The 19,098-nt window shown below is 54.1% G+C and overlaps 2 protein-coding genes across 2 annotated transcripts in view; one reads left to right on the forward strand and one right to left on the reverse strand.

Annotated features, from left to right (window-relative positions):
- Positions 1-3,804: 3,804 nt before the first annotated feature.
- On the reverse strand, positions 3,805-13,355 carry LOC104288600 (gonadotropin-releasing hormone II receptor-like). Its single transcript, XM_009887428.1, has 4 exons — positions 13,308-13,355; positions 5,256-5,765; positions 4,497-4,698; positions 3,805-4,214 (listed from the first exon to the last, which is right to left on the reverse strand). Exons 1-4 carry the CDS (start codon positions 13,353-13,355, stop codon positions 3,805-3,807), a joined length of 1,170 nt encoding a protein of 389 aa, XP_009885730.1.
- A 1,664-nt stretch (positions 13,356-15,019) lies between these two features.
- The window catches only part of CILP (cartilage intermediate layer protein, nucleotide pyrophosphohydrolase), a 13,552-nt gene continuing 9,473 nt past the window's right edge, over positions 15,020-19,098 (forward strand). Inside the window, exons 1-3 of the mRNA XM_009887439.1 lie at positions 15,020-15,038; positions 15,889-15,997; positions 17,494-17,567. Of these exons, the coding sequence (XP_009885741.1) occupies positions 15,020-15,038; positions 15,889-15,997; positions 17,494-17,567 (202 nt within the window). The remainder of the gene's footprint in view (positions 15,039-15,888; positions 15,998-17,493; positions 17,568-19,098) is intronic.

The raw sequence follows: 19,098 nt of genomic DNA on the forward strand, positions 1-19,098 counted from the left end.
TGTAGGGAGCTAGTTCCCAAGCTGATCTTCTGCACCAGGCGATATGCCCTGAGAGAAAAGTATTGCGGGGGCTCTCACGGCAGACACGTGCAGTCTGGCACTGCAATCAAATCAGCAGCTATCGAAGGGAAAAATTGGCTTTTTTTTTTTTTTTTTTTCCAGTTTAAATAGACCCACACCAAGGGGCAGCTGCAGGTAGGGGCTGACACCCCATGGACTTGTCTCAAGTGCCCCTCGGAGGGCTTGTAGCCCTGTTCCTCGCGCTCCCAGGACTTCAGGGACACAGGGCACAGCCTCAGCACTCCAGCTCCACGTCTGCAGAGAGAGGTAATGCTGTCCTCAACGGCAATGGGAAAATAAATACATTCAAGGTGCTCAGATTCTACCTTAGCGGGCCAGCAAAATACTTAATATCCTACTCCCACGCTTGTTTTCCGTGCTCCCTGCTGATCTCAGCATGTGTTTCCCAACGTGGCGAGATGCAGTCAGCCGAATTAATGCGAGCATTGTGCTGAGTAACTAACAGTATTATGAATTAACCCAAGGTTCGCGTTAACCTCTTAAGCCACTTGCGTGGCTCTTTGAACACGCACAGTACGATAAAAATGCTAATGGGGAGTGAATCAGAGTTTCCTCCCGAACAAAGGATTGCTGTGTGTGAAGCAGGCGGCCCAGGGTGAGGTCGAGGGGTTGTAAAATATAGAGCTACCTGTGCTCATTAATAAGTTCGTTCATATTAATATGAATTGCTGTTGTGAATATTAAGGAACCGTTACCGAGTCAGAGGCATCAGATCCCTCTGTGACTGCAAGGAGAAGCGTGGCAGCTGGTGTTTCCCAGGGGGGAATGGGCAGATTTTGGGGAAGCGGGAGAATTTTCCTCCTGTAAAGGGAAATGAATACTGTATGTATAAATCTCAGTATTTTTTTATATCTACCTATATATTATATATATATAATACAGACACACTTGTTGGGTGCACGGCCTGGCAGCACCCGCTTCTAAAGACATTTTCCTTCTATCACGAAAGCTGTCACTTTGGGCACCTTGCCCACGCTCCAGGCTTCCCAAAATGTCAGCCTTGAGCACCAGCGACAAGAGGCAAAGTCCCAAGAAGTGGGCAGAAGGAGCAGCGCTGGGGTGCCTGCAAGCATCCCCAGGGATGTGCCGTGCTTCCCCTGAGGACCAAGGTACGTATCCCTGCCATGTCCTACTCTTCGCCTAAAGCCAAACCTCCTTCTGCTCTCTCACTGTATCCATGGGGCGTAAAGGTGGTGGGTTCCTGCCACAAGGTAAAAAGTGCTTCTTGCTCTTCAGAGAACATCTGCAAGCTCTCCTGCTGCTGGGCAAGAGGGGACAAGTGGCCTTAAGTGTGTGAGCGACGCTGGACCTGTTCTCTCCCACTCAGCGGAAAGCAGATGAAGAATGTTTTTCGGAGATTAAAGACGCTTTCCTGCTTATTTGAGGTTTGCCAGAAAACCAACACACCTTCAAGGTCTGCCTCCCATTAGCCGTCATCAGTAATATAAACAGAGAGACCAAATGAGTGTCTGACGAATAAATTAGCTTCCCATACCACAAGTCATTCCCATCACCTTACAAGAAACGCTTTCTTGCGCCGGTCGAGCCGAGCCAGCCTGGCAGCCGCGAGCCCCGCTCCCGTTAGCATTGCGTAATTAACCTCGAGCGGAACGAGCCCAGGAAAGCCAAACAGCGATTACGCATCTCATTGGAGTTTGGATGCTTCCTAAAGGGCTCACGCTAATCCCCACCAGCCGGTCTGGGCTCCTGCAGCTTTAATTTAATTTTTTTTTCTCCTTGGGCAGCATGTTTAGCATAAATGATACTTAGCATGGGGAAAGGCAAGTGCTCGACACCCGTCCACAGCTTGGCATCACCCTGAGCACTGTGGCTTCATGTATCCTCGCTGCCCAGCCTCAGCCAACCTGTGAATGCTGCTTGCCACCTCTCCAATTTTAATAATTTGTTAGCTGGAGCACTGGGAGACCAGTCCAGATGCTTTCTGATTGATGGGGATCCCTCTCCTCTTAGAGAGAGGGTTGAGAAAGCCCCCTCGGTGCCCAAAGGAGATTTGCTTTCTTGCGGGTAGACACCTCCCAGCTTCCCGAAGCACGCAAGCACAGCAAGTCAAGAATTGTTTTTAAAACAAAGCTCTTTCATCCCGATAAAGTCCAGATGCTCATTCAAAACTGCAGTCGCCACAAAAATGTCCAGGGAACAGCCTCCTGCCAAGTCCAGAGCTCCTGAGCTGCCCAAAGATTTCACAAAACCAAAAAAAAAATAGTCCCACCTGGCCCAAAACTAAATTTATATTCAAAAGCAAAAAATGCATTTAATAACAATCAGCAGAGAATGAGAAAAGAAATAATCCACTTTATCTAGTTACACAGAAGGGAACAACACAGTTGAATAAAGCCACCTCTTCAACCCACACTCAGAGAAGAGGCCTCCACCTTCACAAGCAGCTTCTGGCACGTTGATAAAAAGCAAAAAATCCATTTGACTCACCACAGCTCAGCTGATCCCCTCCAGCAGCCTCCCTTGCCCTCACAATGCCGCCAAGGAGCATCAGCACCCTCCTGGTACCCATGGGTGCTGATGGGCCCCTCCACCCACAGGTGGTTCCCATCACCTTCCTTGTTGGGACACCCCAGGCATCACCTGTGGGGTGGCTGCACCCACCCTGCTCGGACAGAGACCATGTGCTGGTGTTGGGTCAAGCCATTAAGGTAAAGGAGATGTGTGTAGACGAGAGAGGGGAAAATAGAGAGGAGAAAGTGTGGGGTTTGCTGCCATCAGCCCATGCTGGCGGCTGGAGACAGCCCAGCGCGTGGTTGGAGACCTGCCAGCTCATGCCCTGGAAAGAGGTTGGGGACAGGGACAGTCAAGAGGGGCTGGGCTATGTCATCCTCTGGTTACCCCAAATACTCTCCCTCCTGGTCAATCCTGTGTCCCAGAGAGCTGCTATGTAAGGATGTGTTCCTACCACCCCCTGCACGCCAGAACAAGGCAGCAGGGGCTGGTTTCCCTTCTGGCTGGGTCCAAAAGAGAGAAGAAAACCCGTTCTGTCTCATCCCATCCCACTGTGATCCTTCATACCCCTCTTGCCTAATCCCCCCCTCTCCCACAGCACCTTCTCCCTCCTCACCATGGAGGCAGCCCAGGGGGACTAATGCCCCTGCATTAGTCATTCCCCAAAGATTTACATCCTTCCCAGGGCTTCACACATGTTTGTGGGAGAACCAGGTGGGCTCTGAGTCAGGAGAGCCAAAGTTTCCAGAGGGCCTTTCCTACAGCAGGTGGAGAAAATGCAGTGAAAGCCTGTGATCACAAGTTTGCAGCCTCTCAGGGTGACACCACATCGCGCTGTGCATCTGTGTAGCTCTACACGTCAGTGCAGGTGCGAAGGGCACTTACAGATTGGCCACCCTGGGAGATGTGGCCCTGGACCATGGAGGAGCCAGCGTGTCTACTCCCAGGGGTCGATGCTGGAAGTATGGCAGATACTTGATCCCAGAATCAGGGCTAATGCACGCACAGGGTACAAAAAGGATGGTTTTCTAGTTGTCACGGAGCTGCCAGAATATGGAAAAATGACCATAAATACCCTCAAATGTTTTTCACCCTGAGTACAGGCAGGAGACACACTCACAGTTTCTGGTCAGAGACCTTCACCCACCAAAGTTGGGTGGCAAACGTCCTTATGACAGTCTCCAGAATGACCCTGTGGGACAAAGCAGCACCCAAAGCTGTTCTTCCCACCTCCTTGTGGGTAACGTCTCTTCAGCAGACTGTGTTGACAGTTGTCCCATTGGAGCCCCCTGATGCCACCCCACCAGTTACAGCACCATCCTTTATGTTCTTCTCTGAGACTGAGATGGGTTTGTGTCTTTCATGCCTGGTGATGGCTGTTTCAATGCCCCTGAGACACAACTGCACATCCTCCCGAAAGGAGGGGGTGTACAGTCCATAAATGACAGGGTCGGTGCAGGTATGCAGCAAGCCAAAGAGAAAGAAGCTGTGGTTGACATACTCCGGCATTTTCTGGATCATGGCTGGCTGGAACCAGTACCACAAGCCCAAGAGGTAGTATGGGGTCCAGCAGACGATGAAGGTGGCAACAATCACTATGGTCATCTTGAGAGTCTTCATGCGTGCCTTGGAGATGTGGTCATTTTGATTTCTTATCAAACCTGCCAGGGACAGTCAAAAGAATAGCTGGAGATGGGAGAAAACCAGGAGAACATAACCATCTATGACTGTGCTTCTGCCAGAGAGGGGAAACCACCTCATGGTCTGGTCCATGGCCCACAGGAAGCAGAAGACAGCAAGGAGCGGGGGTCAAGAAGTTTGTGTAAAACTCCTTAGTTGGGTTACCCTTCAAAAAGTGTTGGGACAGACCCAACAACCCTCCAGGCTGGAGCAGGTCCAGTCATAGAGTCATGGTGGACACTAAAGGGGTGGGACCTGCTTACCTTTATTGATCTTTAGTTGCTTACTGATCTCCCAAATGATCCGGATGTAGCAAATGATCATGACGCTCAGGGGGGTGATGTAGAGGGTGGTGAAGGTGAACATGTTATAGACAGTTTCCTCCCAGTGTGCTCGGAAGCTCCCGTGAGTAACACACTGAGTGAAGTTCCCTCCTGGGACCGTATGCAGGTGGAAGAGGAAAAGCTGAAATGGAGAAGCAAATAATAACTCGGAGAGGCTTTGGAACAGGGCACCATGTCCTGCAGATGCTCCTGGCTGTGCACCTCCCTGTTGCTGTCATACTGGGAGAGGTGCTCTGGGCGCCTAACTCATGGCTATGGCCAGAATGGATGGGAACTGACCGCTGTGAAATCCCATTTTCTGGCCATACCAAATGTTATTTTGGTCAAGAACTGCTCAGGTTTGTCTTGGTCTGCTCCACCATGTTTTGCAGTGGTGCAATGATGCATTTTTAGGAGAAGATAACCATGTGCATGAAGAATAAAAAACAGCAGACACAATTTTTTCCCAGCCCTCAGCGTAACACCCTGATGGTGTAGCAGTGAACGGGTGCTATAAGGAAGGTGCAAAGCAACGCTGACCACCCAACACAGCAACCACACCGCTTCGCTCAGCAAAGCCCATCAGGTGGTGGTGGAGTTTGTAGGTTGGGATGGACTTGTCAGGGCTGGGATGGGGAAGCCCTTCTCCAAAACCACCCCAGCCTGGTCAAACCACGCGGGGAGGGCACCGAGCCCTACCTGGGGGGAAGCCAGGAGCACGCTGCTGGCCCAGGCAGCGCGGAGCAGCAGTCCGTTGCGGCGGCGAGCACGGGAGAAGGGGTGGAGGATGGCCGCATGCCGGTCCAGGCTGATGACCACCAGCACCAGGGCGGCCGCGTACATGGCGAAGAGCTTGAGGAAGTTGAGGAGCTTGCAGGAGATGTCCCCTCCATACCACTGCACCGTCACGTTCCACGCCGCATCCAGAGGCATCACGGCCACTGTCACCAGCAGGTCAGCCAGTGCCAGGCTGAGGATCAGCGGTCGCACGTGGGATTTCCTCCTCTTCCTCAGGAGGCTGCCGAGCACCGCCGCGTTGCTGCCCGCCGCCAAGAAGAAGAAGATGGCCGTGACGATCACGCGGACCCTTGCAGCTTGCGTGAACCGGGGCTCGACCCAGTGCTCAGGGCAGCCGGAGGCCGAGACATTGGTGTCCCCCTCCGCAGCGGGGTGGTGGGAAGAAGTGGGGAGCCGCTCGTCACTCATCCCCTGCCTAAACGCAAGTGGCAAAGTGAACCCCCTCTTAGGGACTGCATAGTGTGATGAAGCTTCAACATAAGGAGAAATGGGAAATGGGGGGATCTGCACCGGAGGCACCAGCAGCAACCTGCCCGCCCTGGCCTGTCCCTGCCTGTCCTCTCCGTCTTGCCCGTTTTGCCGAGCTGCCGCACCTCCCGGTCACGGTGACACTGCTCGGCTGCCCTTTTTGGCTAACCCCTGCCGTAGCTATAGCGATTGCTCACACCAACATATATTTTTAGCTCTTTGCAAGGCAGTTGAGCATCTGGGCAGCAGGAGTGGTGGCCAGGACCACGGGACCAGCCACTGCCCGCCAGTGCCCGGCCAGGAATGAGTCACACCGGCGCTGGCTGAGCCTGTGCCGGGGCAGCTGTGCTCGGTTCAGGGACTCGTCCTTCTTAAGGGGATTTGCAAGCAGGGCTCAACTTTTTAGAAACCCCACAGCACTTTCCATTAGTGTGTTAAACCTTAATAGTCCACCTCCATCTCCAGCGCTGGACCCGGAGCCGTGGGTGGAAGCACCTGGGGGTGGCAGAAGGGGAGAAAGGGGGTCCCACACTGTCCAGGGACTGACAGCAGCTCTCAGGGGATCGCGGTGGCATTTAGGAGCCTGGATCTTCCCAGGACCCGGGCAGCACCAGCTCAACACCTCTATCCCTTTGCCTTCAGGAGGTGAAGCAGGAGGAGGAGATGAAGTTAGAAACACATCCACGCAGGGGGTTCTTAGGGGGTGATGAGCAGTGTGGTGGTCCCCCACAGCTTGATTTAATTGCCCTTTTTGCCTGAGCACAACCAGCTTGGGGACAACTTACGATTCAAGGGCAAATACTTCCAGCTCTCGGGAACACTGTTAACAGTCCCAGCCGCAGGTCGGGTACGTCTCTTACCGTTTCAAGCACCTTCTAGTTTGCTGATACCAAAATAAAACATTTCCCACTTTTGCACAAATACCACGAGCAGCAGAGATCTGCCCAGCTCTGTGGGATGGAGGTACCGACACCTTGCAGCAAACCGCCCTCCTCCAGCCCCACCACCCGCACCCCGAGCCGCTGAGAGCAAGCCCCTTCACCGCCTTCACCCCCCCTCCCTCCCCAAAAATCGACCCAACAAACAAGCAGCGAAAAGAAAAAGCAGTTTAAAAGTACCGAGCGGCTTGCTGGCTGTCTGGGAGAAACAAGGGGAAACCCATGTCGAGGTCTGGATTTGTCCCAGCTGATGGGAACATACCTGGTAGACGCATGCCCTGATGCCAAGAGAAGATGCTCCTTGTTTTGCCCCACGGGTCTCCCACTGCCGCGGTGCCGAGTCAGGATGCTCCGACTCGTCTTTGCATCACATCCCTGCAACAAACCCCTCGAAGCGGCAAAATTTCCCCTTGCCAGCGGCCGAGCCAGCAGCTACGCTGATTTTAGCACAGGCATCTGGAGGTGGCAACGCTGATGCAGACATCCCCTGTGCTGGTAAAGCAGGAGCGGGGCACGTGGAGGTGGGCACCCACGGGCAGCCCGGCTCCGGCCAGCTGCTGGTGTTTCACCCCCGGGCAGGGGCCGGCACCCCTGCCCTTGTGGGCTTAACGAGCTGCCCGATTTCAGGCTTAATGAGCAGGCAGCGGGGATGATGACAAAGCCGCCGTATTGCAAGAAACGGCCAAAATTCTAGATGTTGCGGCCAAATGTGGCCCCATCAGGGATAGGTGCCAACACTCCCTGCATCGGTTTTCTATAAATACAGGAAAATGAGTTAATTATCCCTGGAGTTAGTGATGAACATCCCGTTGCTCAGACAACCGGGAGACTCGCAGCACACACAGACGCGCGCGCACACACACGCCCCAGCGATGCTCCTGGACCACATAGGTCCATGGGAGCATCAGGGATGAACACAGATACGTGCCTGGACTGGAAATGCTGTAAAGGAGGGAATTAATAAGGAGAAACTTAGGTCATCTTGCCATTTTAATGAATATACTTTTTTTTTTTTTTTTCTGCACTCTGTCAGTTCCCACCTTGTTCTTTTTGTATTTCTTTCAGCATTAACGCAGTGAGAGCTCGATGGGCAGCGTGAAACCCTTGGAGGGACAAAGAGCTCACAAAGGCTTAAAAAATATGATGTGCAATGCAAGGACAGGGAGGGAAACTGAGGACACCCTGCTCCTCCGGCCAGCAACAGCGAAAGAGCTGTGGGGATGACAGCCCCAAACCCCGCCAGAGCCAATGCCATCAAACACGCTCCCAGGGGCATCGCGGGGACTTTAATTGCATGCGAACAGACCTTCACATCTCCCAGTCTATTAAATGAAGAAGTTCACGGTGTACAGGGCGACCACAGGTCCCAGGCTGGCGGCAGTGGCTCTGCCTTGTTCCCTGAGAGGACGAGGTTCAGCTTTCTCGGATAGGAGTTTTTCCGTCGTTAAGCTTATTCCCACTTATTTTTGGAAGGAAATGCCTGAGCTCTGAGGGGATGTTGCACCGTCTCTGAGGTTGCTCTGCTTGCAGGAGTCCTCCTGGGAACAGCAAAAAAGGACTTTTTCCCCTTTGTGGGTTTAAGAGTCAAATTGTGTGGCAGAGAGACCAGCTCCTGAGACCCAGGAGATGCTGCAGCCGCTGGACCACGTCAGCCCTCGAGGCATCACCGTCCATCGGACCCCCTAAACCCGCCGTCGCTTTTGCATTTAACCACCAAAAGGGACCAGGCGGGGAACTCTGCACAGAGCCGCAGAGGGCAATTTATGCATTCAAAATGCTTTACATCCGTGGAGAAAGAGCAAAGCAGACCCAGCCCCGGCACTGCCAGCAGGCACCCAGCAAGCACCAGCCACCTCTGCCACACAGGAGGGGACCGTCCCCATCACCTCCTTGCCTGGCAGGGGCATCGCCCACCAGTGCCACAGGACAAAGCCTGGTCCCTGGAGGGGGGAAAAAAAAGCACAGAAACCATAAAGAAGTTGGGTGGAGGCCCGTTTGTTACAGCAGCCACCTCCTCCTTGCATTTAGCCTCCTGGTTAAAGCCGAGGTTACTTCGGCCCCACATGCTCATCCTTATTTTTCCTTTCATTTAGCTCTTTGCACCTGCACGAAAGCAATTAAATAGTGAGTCAGGAATGTATTCCCTGTTTGTCCTCCTTCCCGGCTGGCTGCCTTTTTGTCTAGAAATGTCCTCTCCGTCCCCGACTGTATGATGCAAGAGAGGGACAGGATTTTTCTTAGGAACTGTAAGCCTTGCTAATGCCACAACAAAGCCTTTGGTCCCTGTTCAGAGAGGATTTTTTTAGCATGCCATCACGCAGAAATGTCCTGGGCATGCATTAGCAATAAGTCTTCTTTTAAGGGTGGGGTCCCTTATTAAAATGACTATTTTTCTCCGGCGTTTGCACAGTAACCCCCTTGTGTTTTCTCTTCTTTTTTTTTGCTCGTCTCCTCAAAGGTCAGCTTGGATGTCGTCTGCTCAGCAGCCTTCAGCTGAATCTCTGAACACTGGTTTAACAATCAGAGTTTTTTTGGTCCCCGGGATTAGGAAACAGCGCTGGCAGGCAGGGCTTGTTTCCATACACCCCGGCTCGGCTCTTTCCGAAATCCCCTCCTTTTGGGATGCTGCCCCAGTACATCCCCGGAGCTGCAGCCCAGTGCTGGTTCACAGGGAGCCAGAGCATCTCCAGGCTCCCCAAAATGGGATTTTTTCTCCCCAAATCCATACAAATCATCCCAGGATGCTGGAGAAAACAGAAACTAGAAAGCCACACCAGGTAGCACAGCCCCAGTGGCATTTTTTTTTTTTTTTTTGCAAAAGCAGCCCTTGAAAAGAAACATAAGCACTGTGTTTTTCCATCGGACATCCCGTATAAATAGGGATCTCACGCAGGGAAAGCGGCACGGGATATAATTTCCATTAACCTAGCGCAAATGCAGGCAGGGAGCCTGCTGCTGTTTATCCTAATAAATCACCGCCAGGGTTTTGGCTTCACAAAAGAGAGAAAAATTTGTCTCTTCACCTCTGAGAGAAACTCCTGCTGCTGGGCGTTACAGGGGGGTAGCGATGGCTCTTCTTCCAGCAGAGCCCTCCTATGGCAGCACCCATCGTTTGTGCCTTCGCACCCAGCACCATCACCCCAGGCAGGTGCTTCTGCTGTCCAAAATTTCCCCTTTGCTCAGAAAAAAACTCATGATTTCAGAGTTTTTAATGCTGATTTTTTAATTTTTTTTTTCCCCCCCTCCAATTCTTCTCCTCCTCCAAGCCTTGAATTGTTTCAGGAGCAGCTCGTCCAAGGAAATTTTTGTCTCATACTGGACTCGAAACAGAAAGTCTAGTCAGGGACATCTGACATGCGGTGTTTTTGTGAGTAAATACCAGCGTCCATGAAGTCATTTCCCGGGGTTAGAAATGAGCTCACCTCTGGAACGGCTTCTCTTCTTACCCAAAGTTCACAAGGCAAGCAGTTGTGAAGCTCCCAGTTTTCATCCTTCTCATTAAAAAACCAGCACCGGGGCTGCACGCGGTGCTGCCTCCAGCTGTATGCTACCGACAGCCCCCGGGCATCGGCCGTCACAGGGCATCGCCCTAAATTCCCCCAAATCTTTGCAGCAAAAGGCAGAGGACCAAAGCTCAGCGGTCGCTGGGGAGAAACCAGCATCTCATTCTGCCTGCTCACCCGGCCCTGGCCGCTCTGCCGAGCCTGCCAAGAGGGACGATAATTGCTGTCCCTCATGGGGCTAAGCTGGGTCATCCTCCTAAAAGTCCTTGTTTAAAGCAGAGGGAGGGATCTCTCCTGCCCACCGGGCTCAAGATTTTGGCAAGCTGTGCCTTTGTATTGTTTCTTGATGAAATAACACGCTGTTTGTGATTCAGCTTCGTACATCGGAGCCTCGCTGGAGCCCTCGCTGGTAAAAACCCTTCTTCAGGGGGTGTCATGCCATGAGACAGCAGTGCTGAGAAAAACATGCTCTCGGCACTCAGACCTGCTGCATTTCCCATCTTCTAATACCCCGGCTGGTGCTCCTGGTGTTGCTGAGCCCAGCACATCATGCCGGGTGTCCAAATCACGGACCCAGCTGGGATGGGTAAAAGGACAAGGACCCTGCTGGCAGGGGAGCCCAAATGTCCAGAACATCATTCCCAGATGTTCCCCAAATTTACATCTTCCCACACAGAGCAGCAGCTCTTGGGGTCTTTCCTCCGTCTTTCACTGGGACATCTCAACCAGAGCAAAATTCCCCTTCCCCTTCTCTAACCTAGACAAGAGAGAAGGGGGAATATATCAACCTAGAGCAAACTCTGAGGTCAAACTCCAGAAAATGTGGTGGGCTTTGGTGCCGAGCCCCGTCCGCTCACTGCCGAGCAATAAAACCCGGATGGATGCATCGCTGCTCCACCCATGGTGCATCTTTTCCACAGCAGCTTTCCTTCTTTTCCCAGGCTGGGAACCTCAGTCAGGGGAATTTATTTGGGAAGTCTCACCCGGCACCCCCGTGCCGTGACGCTTCTGTCCCCTTTAAACCAGGAAGATCACCCATGGAGTCAACGGAGGGGCCATGGGTCCCCTTCGGCTCTGGCATGCACCGACCCGGCCAGGGCTTTCACTGCCCTTGCTGGGTATTTTTCTTGAGCTGGAAGAAATTATGAAATCCCAATGTTTTCATTGTGACTAACCCATGGAAGTGAAGAATTTCGCCCTTATTTTTGGATGGGGTTTAGTTGCTCTCCTTGTCTTTGCCTTTCGTGCCCTCTTTTATCCTCTGCTTTTTTTTTACTCCCTGTGGGACCTGCCCATCGTGTTGCTCCAAACATCAAATATCCTCCTCTCTCCCTGCTTCCAAATTGGATTGTGTGCCCCAAGGCCAAGTTTCAGCGCTCCCTTTGGACGCTCATTCCCAAAGATGGGCCAGACTCGAGGGCTGGTTTCCTTCATTTCGCTGCAGGAGAGGTGAGATGTGGGGAGCGCTGAAAGCCCTGCGGGGCTCTCAGCAGCGTTACCCAGGGCTTGCAGGAGCAAGGAGCGGGGAAAACCTCCCTGACACCTCTTTCCCCTGTGCTTCATATCTCCAAGCAGTTTTGAAGGCTTAAAAACACCCTTGGGTGAGCTTTATGCGGGGACACGACTGCTTTTAGGAAAGTATCAGTGTCGCGGTGGGGAGAGATGTCATTAATGCTGAATTAAATGAAGCGGAGGGGTGTAATTTCTGCTCCCCCACCCTGTTTTTACCCTCCTGCAAGAAACCCTCTCTGAGCTAAGCCCTGGGACTGCGGGACCCTGGCATCCCTTGGGATGAGCATCGGTACTGACATCTCCCCGTGGCCAGTTTTGGGCTCCCGGGGAGGCGTTTCTGGGAGGCAGCGCTCGATCCGACGCCGGGAGCTCAACGCCGAGTTTCTCTCAGGAAGGGCTTATCTCCCGTGCTGCCTTCCCAACCTGCTCCTGGAAGTTTTCATCTCAGCGGGTCACACCGGGCGGTCGCCAGCCCTTCCCCTCGGCGGTGCTTGGCCCCTGCCAAACACTTCTGCCACAAAACACACACTTATCCTCCGGCGAAAGTTGATATGTCCACGACCACCCCAGGGGGAATCCCAACAGTGCTGGAATTAGCTCGGCAGAGACCGACTTTTCCGAGCGTACCTTTGGCATGATGCACGAGGTCGTGAGATATTTTAAGGCTCCGGTTGATCCCATGAGCACAGGCACACCGGGAAGAGGAGACATTTCCATGCTGTCTTTTACCAACGTGGATGCTGGCGAACTCTTTCAGAGCTGAAACTCGGAGGCTGATCGGTGCCGATTACCCCAGCCCAGGCTCAGCTCTGAGCAATAATTAACCTGAAACGAATTCACGCGTGGTCCAACAAGAAGTCCCTGCCGCCCGCCCGGCTCCATCCCTTGCATGTTTTCTCCCCAGCCCAAGCAGAGGCTCATCTGCACACTAAAACAGAGCTTTTAGCCTGATGCTCCAGTTTCGCTGCCGACACCGGATCCTCTGGTCCAGCTCGCACAGCCTATGCGCTGCCGGTGCACGTCAGCCGGGAATCCCTGCAGAGAGGGAGGGAGACCAACCGCAGCATTCCAGAAGACCCAAGCCCTCCCTAGCACCCTTGCAGGTCATGCAGGATTTTGCCTTTTTGGTTTTTTTTGGAAAAACTGGCCAGAGCTTTGCTGGTGTAAATCAGGTTCAAACCTGCCCACCTTGACATGGTCTATAGCAAAAAAATCGAGGTGGGAAAGGAGCAGATGAGACCAGGGACTGTCATCCCATGGGTGGGAAACCGCCCTCCCCGCCAGCACGGGTGCACAGCCCGGAGCGTGTCCGAGCCCACGACTAATGCCCGTAAATAAGAGCAATAAATTAAGGATTTCTTCAGGAGCAATTAATTGCCCAAGGCAACATGTGCTTTGACACAGGATGGTCTTTGTCCACCAAACCCTGTCCAGAGCTAAAGCAAACAGCCGGCAGGCTGTGGGTTGGAGCTCTGCTCCTGCTCCGCGGTTTAAATGTCCCCATTGAGGCACTGCCCTGGCTCAGACCTCACCATGTTCCCATCACGCTCGTTCACGTCCTGCGACCGCGTTTCCGTCATTGATCCGAGGTTGTGCAATAATTCAGGCCCTGCCGCTAGCCCGCATCTGCCAGCAGGATGTTCCCAGCAAATATCGGCTGTTGTACCGGCACATGGTACCACGATGCTGCCCTGCGAGTGTCCTCAAGGAGGCAATGCTCCAGGCACAGCGCAGGAGGAGGCTGGGATGTGCATTGCTCATGGAGGGCTCAAAAATAATGGCCTTCTCCATCTCGCAGAGAGTTTCTAAATGAGCCAGAATACTTATCCTAATTTCCCCAGCTCAGCAATGTAATTAAAAAGGGACTCGCTATTGAGACACTTCTGGCGCTCTCATAGCATCTCCCCTCTCTGCTCTTCTGAGCTGTGATGGGAAGGAGAGACAGCAGCGACAGACACGGCATCCAGGAGTGAAACCCCGGCAGGACCCTTCAGCGGTCCGGGATACCCCAGAGACCAGCAAACCCCTCTCCAGATGTGGGTCTGGATGCAGGGCCGTACGCGTGCAGCAGGGATGCAGTTAACACTCCCTGGGCACTCAGATAACAGCTGTGCCCTGCAAAAGTGCCAGGAAAAGCCCTTTTCCTTGACAGATGTGATCACAGAGCAGGGGACACCCCCAGTTTTACACTTCACAGGGGACAATCCTCTTGTGCCTGTGCCAGCAGACATCTGGGGGCTCACCCCGTGGTCGCACCCCATGAGGAATACGGTCACAGCCGCTTGCCCTCCCCCTTTCACCCTCCTCCCCCCGAAAAAGCCTTCCTGACATCTAGAGCTAAAATCAGTCTTTCCCTGGCTCCTGGCTTTCATGGCGTGGCCCCCTCTGCGGCGCTTTTTGCATCTGTTTCATAAATGATGTACATGGAGCTGAGCACCGCTGAGCCGCAGTCAAGGCTTTAGCTCCCAAGCAAATCCTTCCAGGGGGGGAAAGGTCCGCTCGCTCCTTTTCTCCCCGCCACAGCCTGTAAATCCTCATCCACACAATCAAAACAAACTCCAGTAGTTCATTTTTTGGGCTTTTTTCCAAAGCTTTTAGGCAGCTGGAGTGCGATTTTGTGCTGATGAAGCGGTGGAGGAGGGCTTAAGTGAAACAATATTGCGGTGGCTGCGAGGTTTGCTGGTGGTTCAGAGCTCAGAGTGAACCCCGGGGACCCGCCACATCTCCAAGTTCTCCTACAAACCATGGAAATCGCCAGTCCGGCTCCCGGGATAGCAAAACAGGATTTAAAAAACAACATTAGCCACCCCTGGAGCATGGCTGGAGGAGAGCCGGGAGCCAAGTGCTTAATGAAATCCCAGCTCCTAGCTCGCCCTCCTAAACCAAGCAAACTTCCCCAAAGTGTTTGGGATGGAACAAAGTCATCAATCAGTTATTTTAACTCCCATCTCCGTAAACAGGAGAGAGCCCAGAAACATGCAGGAGGGGAAAATAACTGTCAGCTCCCGTCGGTGAAGAGGGTGCGGAGAGGGAGGACGGGGGCCGCCAGCGGGGAACTGAGCACGGCGTCGGCCCCAAAGGGCGTTTCACGGACCCCATAGGGTATTTCACAGACCCCACAGAGTACTACACAGACCCCACAGCCTGTAAACCCCACGCACAGCCCTGAGAGCAGACCCACCATCCACATCACCATCCTGGTGCAGTGCAGTTGGCTTTCGGTGACGGTGACTTTGCCAATGCCATGGCGGGAAGAGGGGGAGGTACGCATAGCTGGGATGAGCATCAGTAGCCTGTTTTCTCCTGGATTTATTAGAGGGACAGGAGAAGAGCGATGGAGACAACCACGGAGGAGGGTGGAGAGGGAGGTGCTCTTGCACCATCTTGCACTGCATCACAGTCCTCTTACACTGCCCCACTTGGGGCACTGGCTTGGGGGGAGCCGTTAAGCATGGCAGCATTTGCATAAATGTATCATGGCTTTGTAATTACACACTGGTGATGAAATCATGGAAAAATCCCATGAGAGCCGGGTAGGACCTCTGGGGGTTGATCCGGGAGGTGAACACATCTGTGGGGCCATGGCTACACTGCGCCAACAGTTTGGTTGGGCAACACCAGCCTTTGGTCTGGGTTGCATCCTTCCTCACCAGCCAAGGGTGTTAAACCCCCGCAGAGCAACCACCCTGGGCATGGGGCAGCACCTGCTTGTCCCCTCTGCCCCACAGGTTGGGCTATCGTCTACCTCGGGTGGACGGAAAGCAGCCGAGCATCTCCCAGAAACACGGTGCAGCTGGTGGTACTCAGCGCTGGAAACATCTGGGGCTCTGCTCCTCGTGCTCCATCCAACATCAGCCACATGCCGGAGCTGCAGCAAGGGATGGCCAAGCCAAGAGAGATTGCGCAACCAGACTGTTCTAGAGACTTGGTTTTTGCATGAACTCACTCGTCCCGACCTGTTCATGAAGCCGCACACGTGTCTCCTGAGCTGGCCTTGCAGAAGCCACGCCGGGGAGGAGACACCTATGCTGAGGAGACTGCAAAATCCCATGCAGAAACATGTGGGCTGCACTGGACGTAACATGAAGAATAACATCTTTTTGCCTTCCGCAGAAAAACACATTTACGTACGCTGCAGTGTGACCCGTGGAAATCGATGCCAGCACGTGCCAAGCAGCCGGCGGGACCGGAGCCGTCTGCCGCGGCATCGGTGCTGTGCCAGGTACGGGCCGGCCGTGGCGGGAGGCGGGTGACATCCAGGGAAGATGAATTCCTTGCTCTTGGTCTCAGCATCTTTCCCACATCTCGTCCTCATCACGGCGGGGAAAAGCGGACAAGCTCCATGTTTACCTTGCAGGTGCAGGGCCTCCGGCTTGCCAGGCGCTCCTTGCCCACCGGATAAATATTCACCATTTTTTGGCACATCTCAGGTGTTTTTTCCTTTTCCCTAGTAAACACCAACAGGAGCTGGTGTAGGCCACCGCCAAGTATTTTTTATGTGACACCTTGATCGATGTTCCTCTCGCGCCGCTCCCTCTGGCAGCGGGGCCGGCAAGGATTACTAAGAGGCAGCCCAGGACACGGGCGGCACATCCCGCTCGCCACTGCCCGCCCCGGCGCCCATCCCCATCCCTCCGGGATGGCTCCCGCCACGCACCGCGCACACAGGCTTTCACGCCAGGCTCCCGCAGCAAACCGGCAGCACGGCCCCACGCTGTGGGGGGCCACGGGGGCTGCATGCGTGGCTGGAACTCACTCGCACACAGCTGCACGCCTCGTGCGACACCCAGGAGCCCCGAGCCAGGACCAGCTTCCATAAACTACGTGGGAATAACGTGGCTGCAGAGGGAGAAAGGACCTGGGGGGGTTGAAGCCAGCCTGGGGCAGGCGGGGACCTCTCTTTAGGGGCTTTTGTTGGATCTCCCCATGGCTCACCCGAGATGTAGTCACATTTACTTGCAAGACGTGCCCTTCCTCTGCGGCTCTGTGCCACCCTGGGTGTCCAAACCACGCATGCAGCTTTGTCCCATGTCCTCGCATCCCTGCAGCATCCTCATTTGACCCCTGCCGGAGCCAACGCGAGGGCAGAGTCGAGCAGGCAGTGCAGGCAGCGCGGGCAGTGCAGGGGACGGTGTCCAGCCGAGCCCTGCCCTGCACCTGCAAAACATGGGAACCCCACAGGCAGCGCTGGGTGGGCACCGTGTTTGTCCCAGACCAGGCAAGAGCCAAAAAACATCCTCAAAACTCATGGCACCATGTGCCTGTACGCTGTATGTCCGTCTTTAACACTCAGTAGCATCTATTTTGGATCTGGACCCAGGGTGAACCCCAAACAGTGATGGTGCTGTGCCGGGATGCGGTGCCCACACCGGGACATGGTACCCACACCGGGACGTGGTACCCACACTATGCCCTGCCCTGCCACCGGTAGCCCCTGCCATGCTGTGGCATCGCTGCCAGCCCCGGCGGCTGCCGTTTCGCCGAGGGTTTGTGTTTACCATCACCTTGTTACGGGATTATTCAGCCTGCGGTTTCCTCGCTCGTCCGATCTGTTTTTGCTCGGCGGCCGGTGGCTCGCTGCCATCCCCTAAGCTACACGCCGGGCTATATAAGCAACCTCGCCGCCTGGGCTGCGGGGAGGCTCGCGCGCAGCCCGGCTCGACGGCGGTGCAGGGGAGGTTTCGGTAAGCTGCAACTCTCTCTCTTCTTCCCAACCAGCTGCAAATCCCTTAACCCACGGCTATCAAGCCCTCGCCTCGCCCCCGGACCGCAGCTCAGCTGGTGGCTCTGCGGTGAGAGGACGAGACTCTCCTTAATTGGGGGGTTTATGGCTTTTGTAGGTAAGAGGAAGAAGGAAAAAAAAAAGCAACCAACCCTGCTAAGTTTTTCCCCTTTGTCGCAGCTAGTGGTTATATAATTTTGCTGTGTTATTAAGGCGGTGTAATTAAGAGTGGCTGTGATTGAGTGTGAGGTGGAAATTAATTGATGGGCAGATGAAGGCGCAGAGGCTGCAGGCTGGGAAACATCGGTGGGGATGGGGTTCCCCGTGTCCCGCTTCTCCCTTCCTCATCCCAGCTGACGGCTTTGGGGCAGGGTTACAGGGATGGTGGAGCGGGGGGCTTGAGGCGGGACCATGTTTTGTTTGCAAAGGGCTGTTTGATCTCCCGTGGCTCTGTCCTGTGCCGGCTCCCCCAGCCCCTGCCCGAGAGGGGACAGGGGAGATGCCGAACCCACCCTGCTGCCAGGATCCAGCTGCTGGAACCCCCCCTTTCCCAGCATCGCGTGTCCCGGGGAAAGAGGGACGCATCCCATCCCAAACCCAGCACCGAAGAAGTTGCAGCCAGCTCCCAAAATAGCCACCGAGTGGGAAACAGGCTTTCAGCCTGGATTAATTTTTCCTGGTTATTGTCTGGCTGCGAGTTCACGACCCCGCCGTAAGCCCACAAAACACCGCTCATGTGTTGCTTGTTATTTTTGCTTGGCTGGGATTTGCTGAGCCATAATCAAAGTATTTCCTAGTCCCACATTCCCCAGTCTCGGAAGGGATGTTTAATACCGCTTACAAATAACAGGGTGTTCTTGCTGCCGGCTGCTCTTTGTCAGCCTCGTTTTATAGGTAAACTGAGGCACTGAAAGGCTCAGGCAACACTTCTCATCCCCCCCTCCCCCCCCCCAAGTTCAATTAATTTTGGGTGCATAAAATAAAGCACCTGGAATTCCAGCTGGAGTCACTCGGGATAACACCAGCTCCATGGGTACCTTCAGAAATTAAAATATCCAACTGCTTGACGCCGCAGGGCTAAGGGACTCACTTAAAAAAAATAAATCTGAAGTCACTGAGCTGGGGATGAGAAACACAAAGCCTCAGTCCCTCATCAGTGCGTGCAGAAAAAGGAAAATATTTGGCTTCTTGCTCACATTTGCAGTGAAGGCTTGGCTTGTGCACGGGGCTTTCCGCTTTTGGAGGCGCTCAGGAGCCTTTCCCCTCTCCACACTCCCGGGATGTACTGGGATAAGATGCTATTGGCACACAAAGTCCCGTTTGCAGGCAGAGGGATGGAGGCGTGAAGATGTCCCTGCTCATGTGGGGCGCAGAGCCGGGTGCTGGGAGGCCCGTGGAGCCGCGTGGGCTGCGAGAGCTTCCCTGCAGAAGTATTTAAGCTGTTAAAAGGCACTTTGAGGAGAGGTCATTACAAAGCAGCGCTCTGCAAAATAGATTTGGGCTCAGATGTGACAGCGAGAAGCGGAGGGGATGCGAGTGCAGATGTGGAGCCCCTGCTGCTCCCCTCTTGCGGGGTAAGCAGGGGGCTTCCAGGGGTGGGT

Source organism: Charadrius vociferus, unplaced genomic scaffold, assembly GCF_000708025.1.
Source record: "Charadrius vociferus isolate BGI_N301 unplaced genomic scaffold, ASM70802v2 scaffold190, whole genome shotgun sequence".
Lineage (NCBI taxonomy): Eukaryota > Metazoa > Chordata > Aves > Charadriiformes > Charadriidae > Charadrius > Charadrius vociferus.

Bases quoted from the DNA above. Each gene is read 5' to 3' on its own strand.
- LOC104288600 (XM_009887428.1), bottom strand. From the start codon at position 13,355: ATGACGGAAACGCGGTCGCAGGACGTGAACGAGCGTGATGGGAACATG. The intron at 5,766-13,307 runs GTGAGGTCTGAG...GCGTTTAGGCAG, and splicing joins ACGAGCGTGATGGGAACATG to GGGATGAGTGACGAGCGGCT. The intron at 4,215-4,496 runs GTAAGCAGGTCC...TGTCCCTGGCAG, and splicing joins GCAACTAAAGATCAATAAAG to GTTTGATAAGAAATCAAAAT.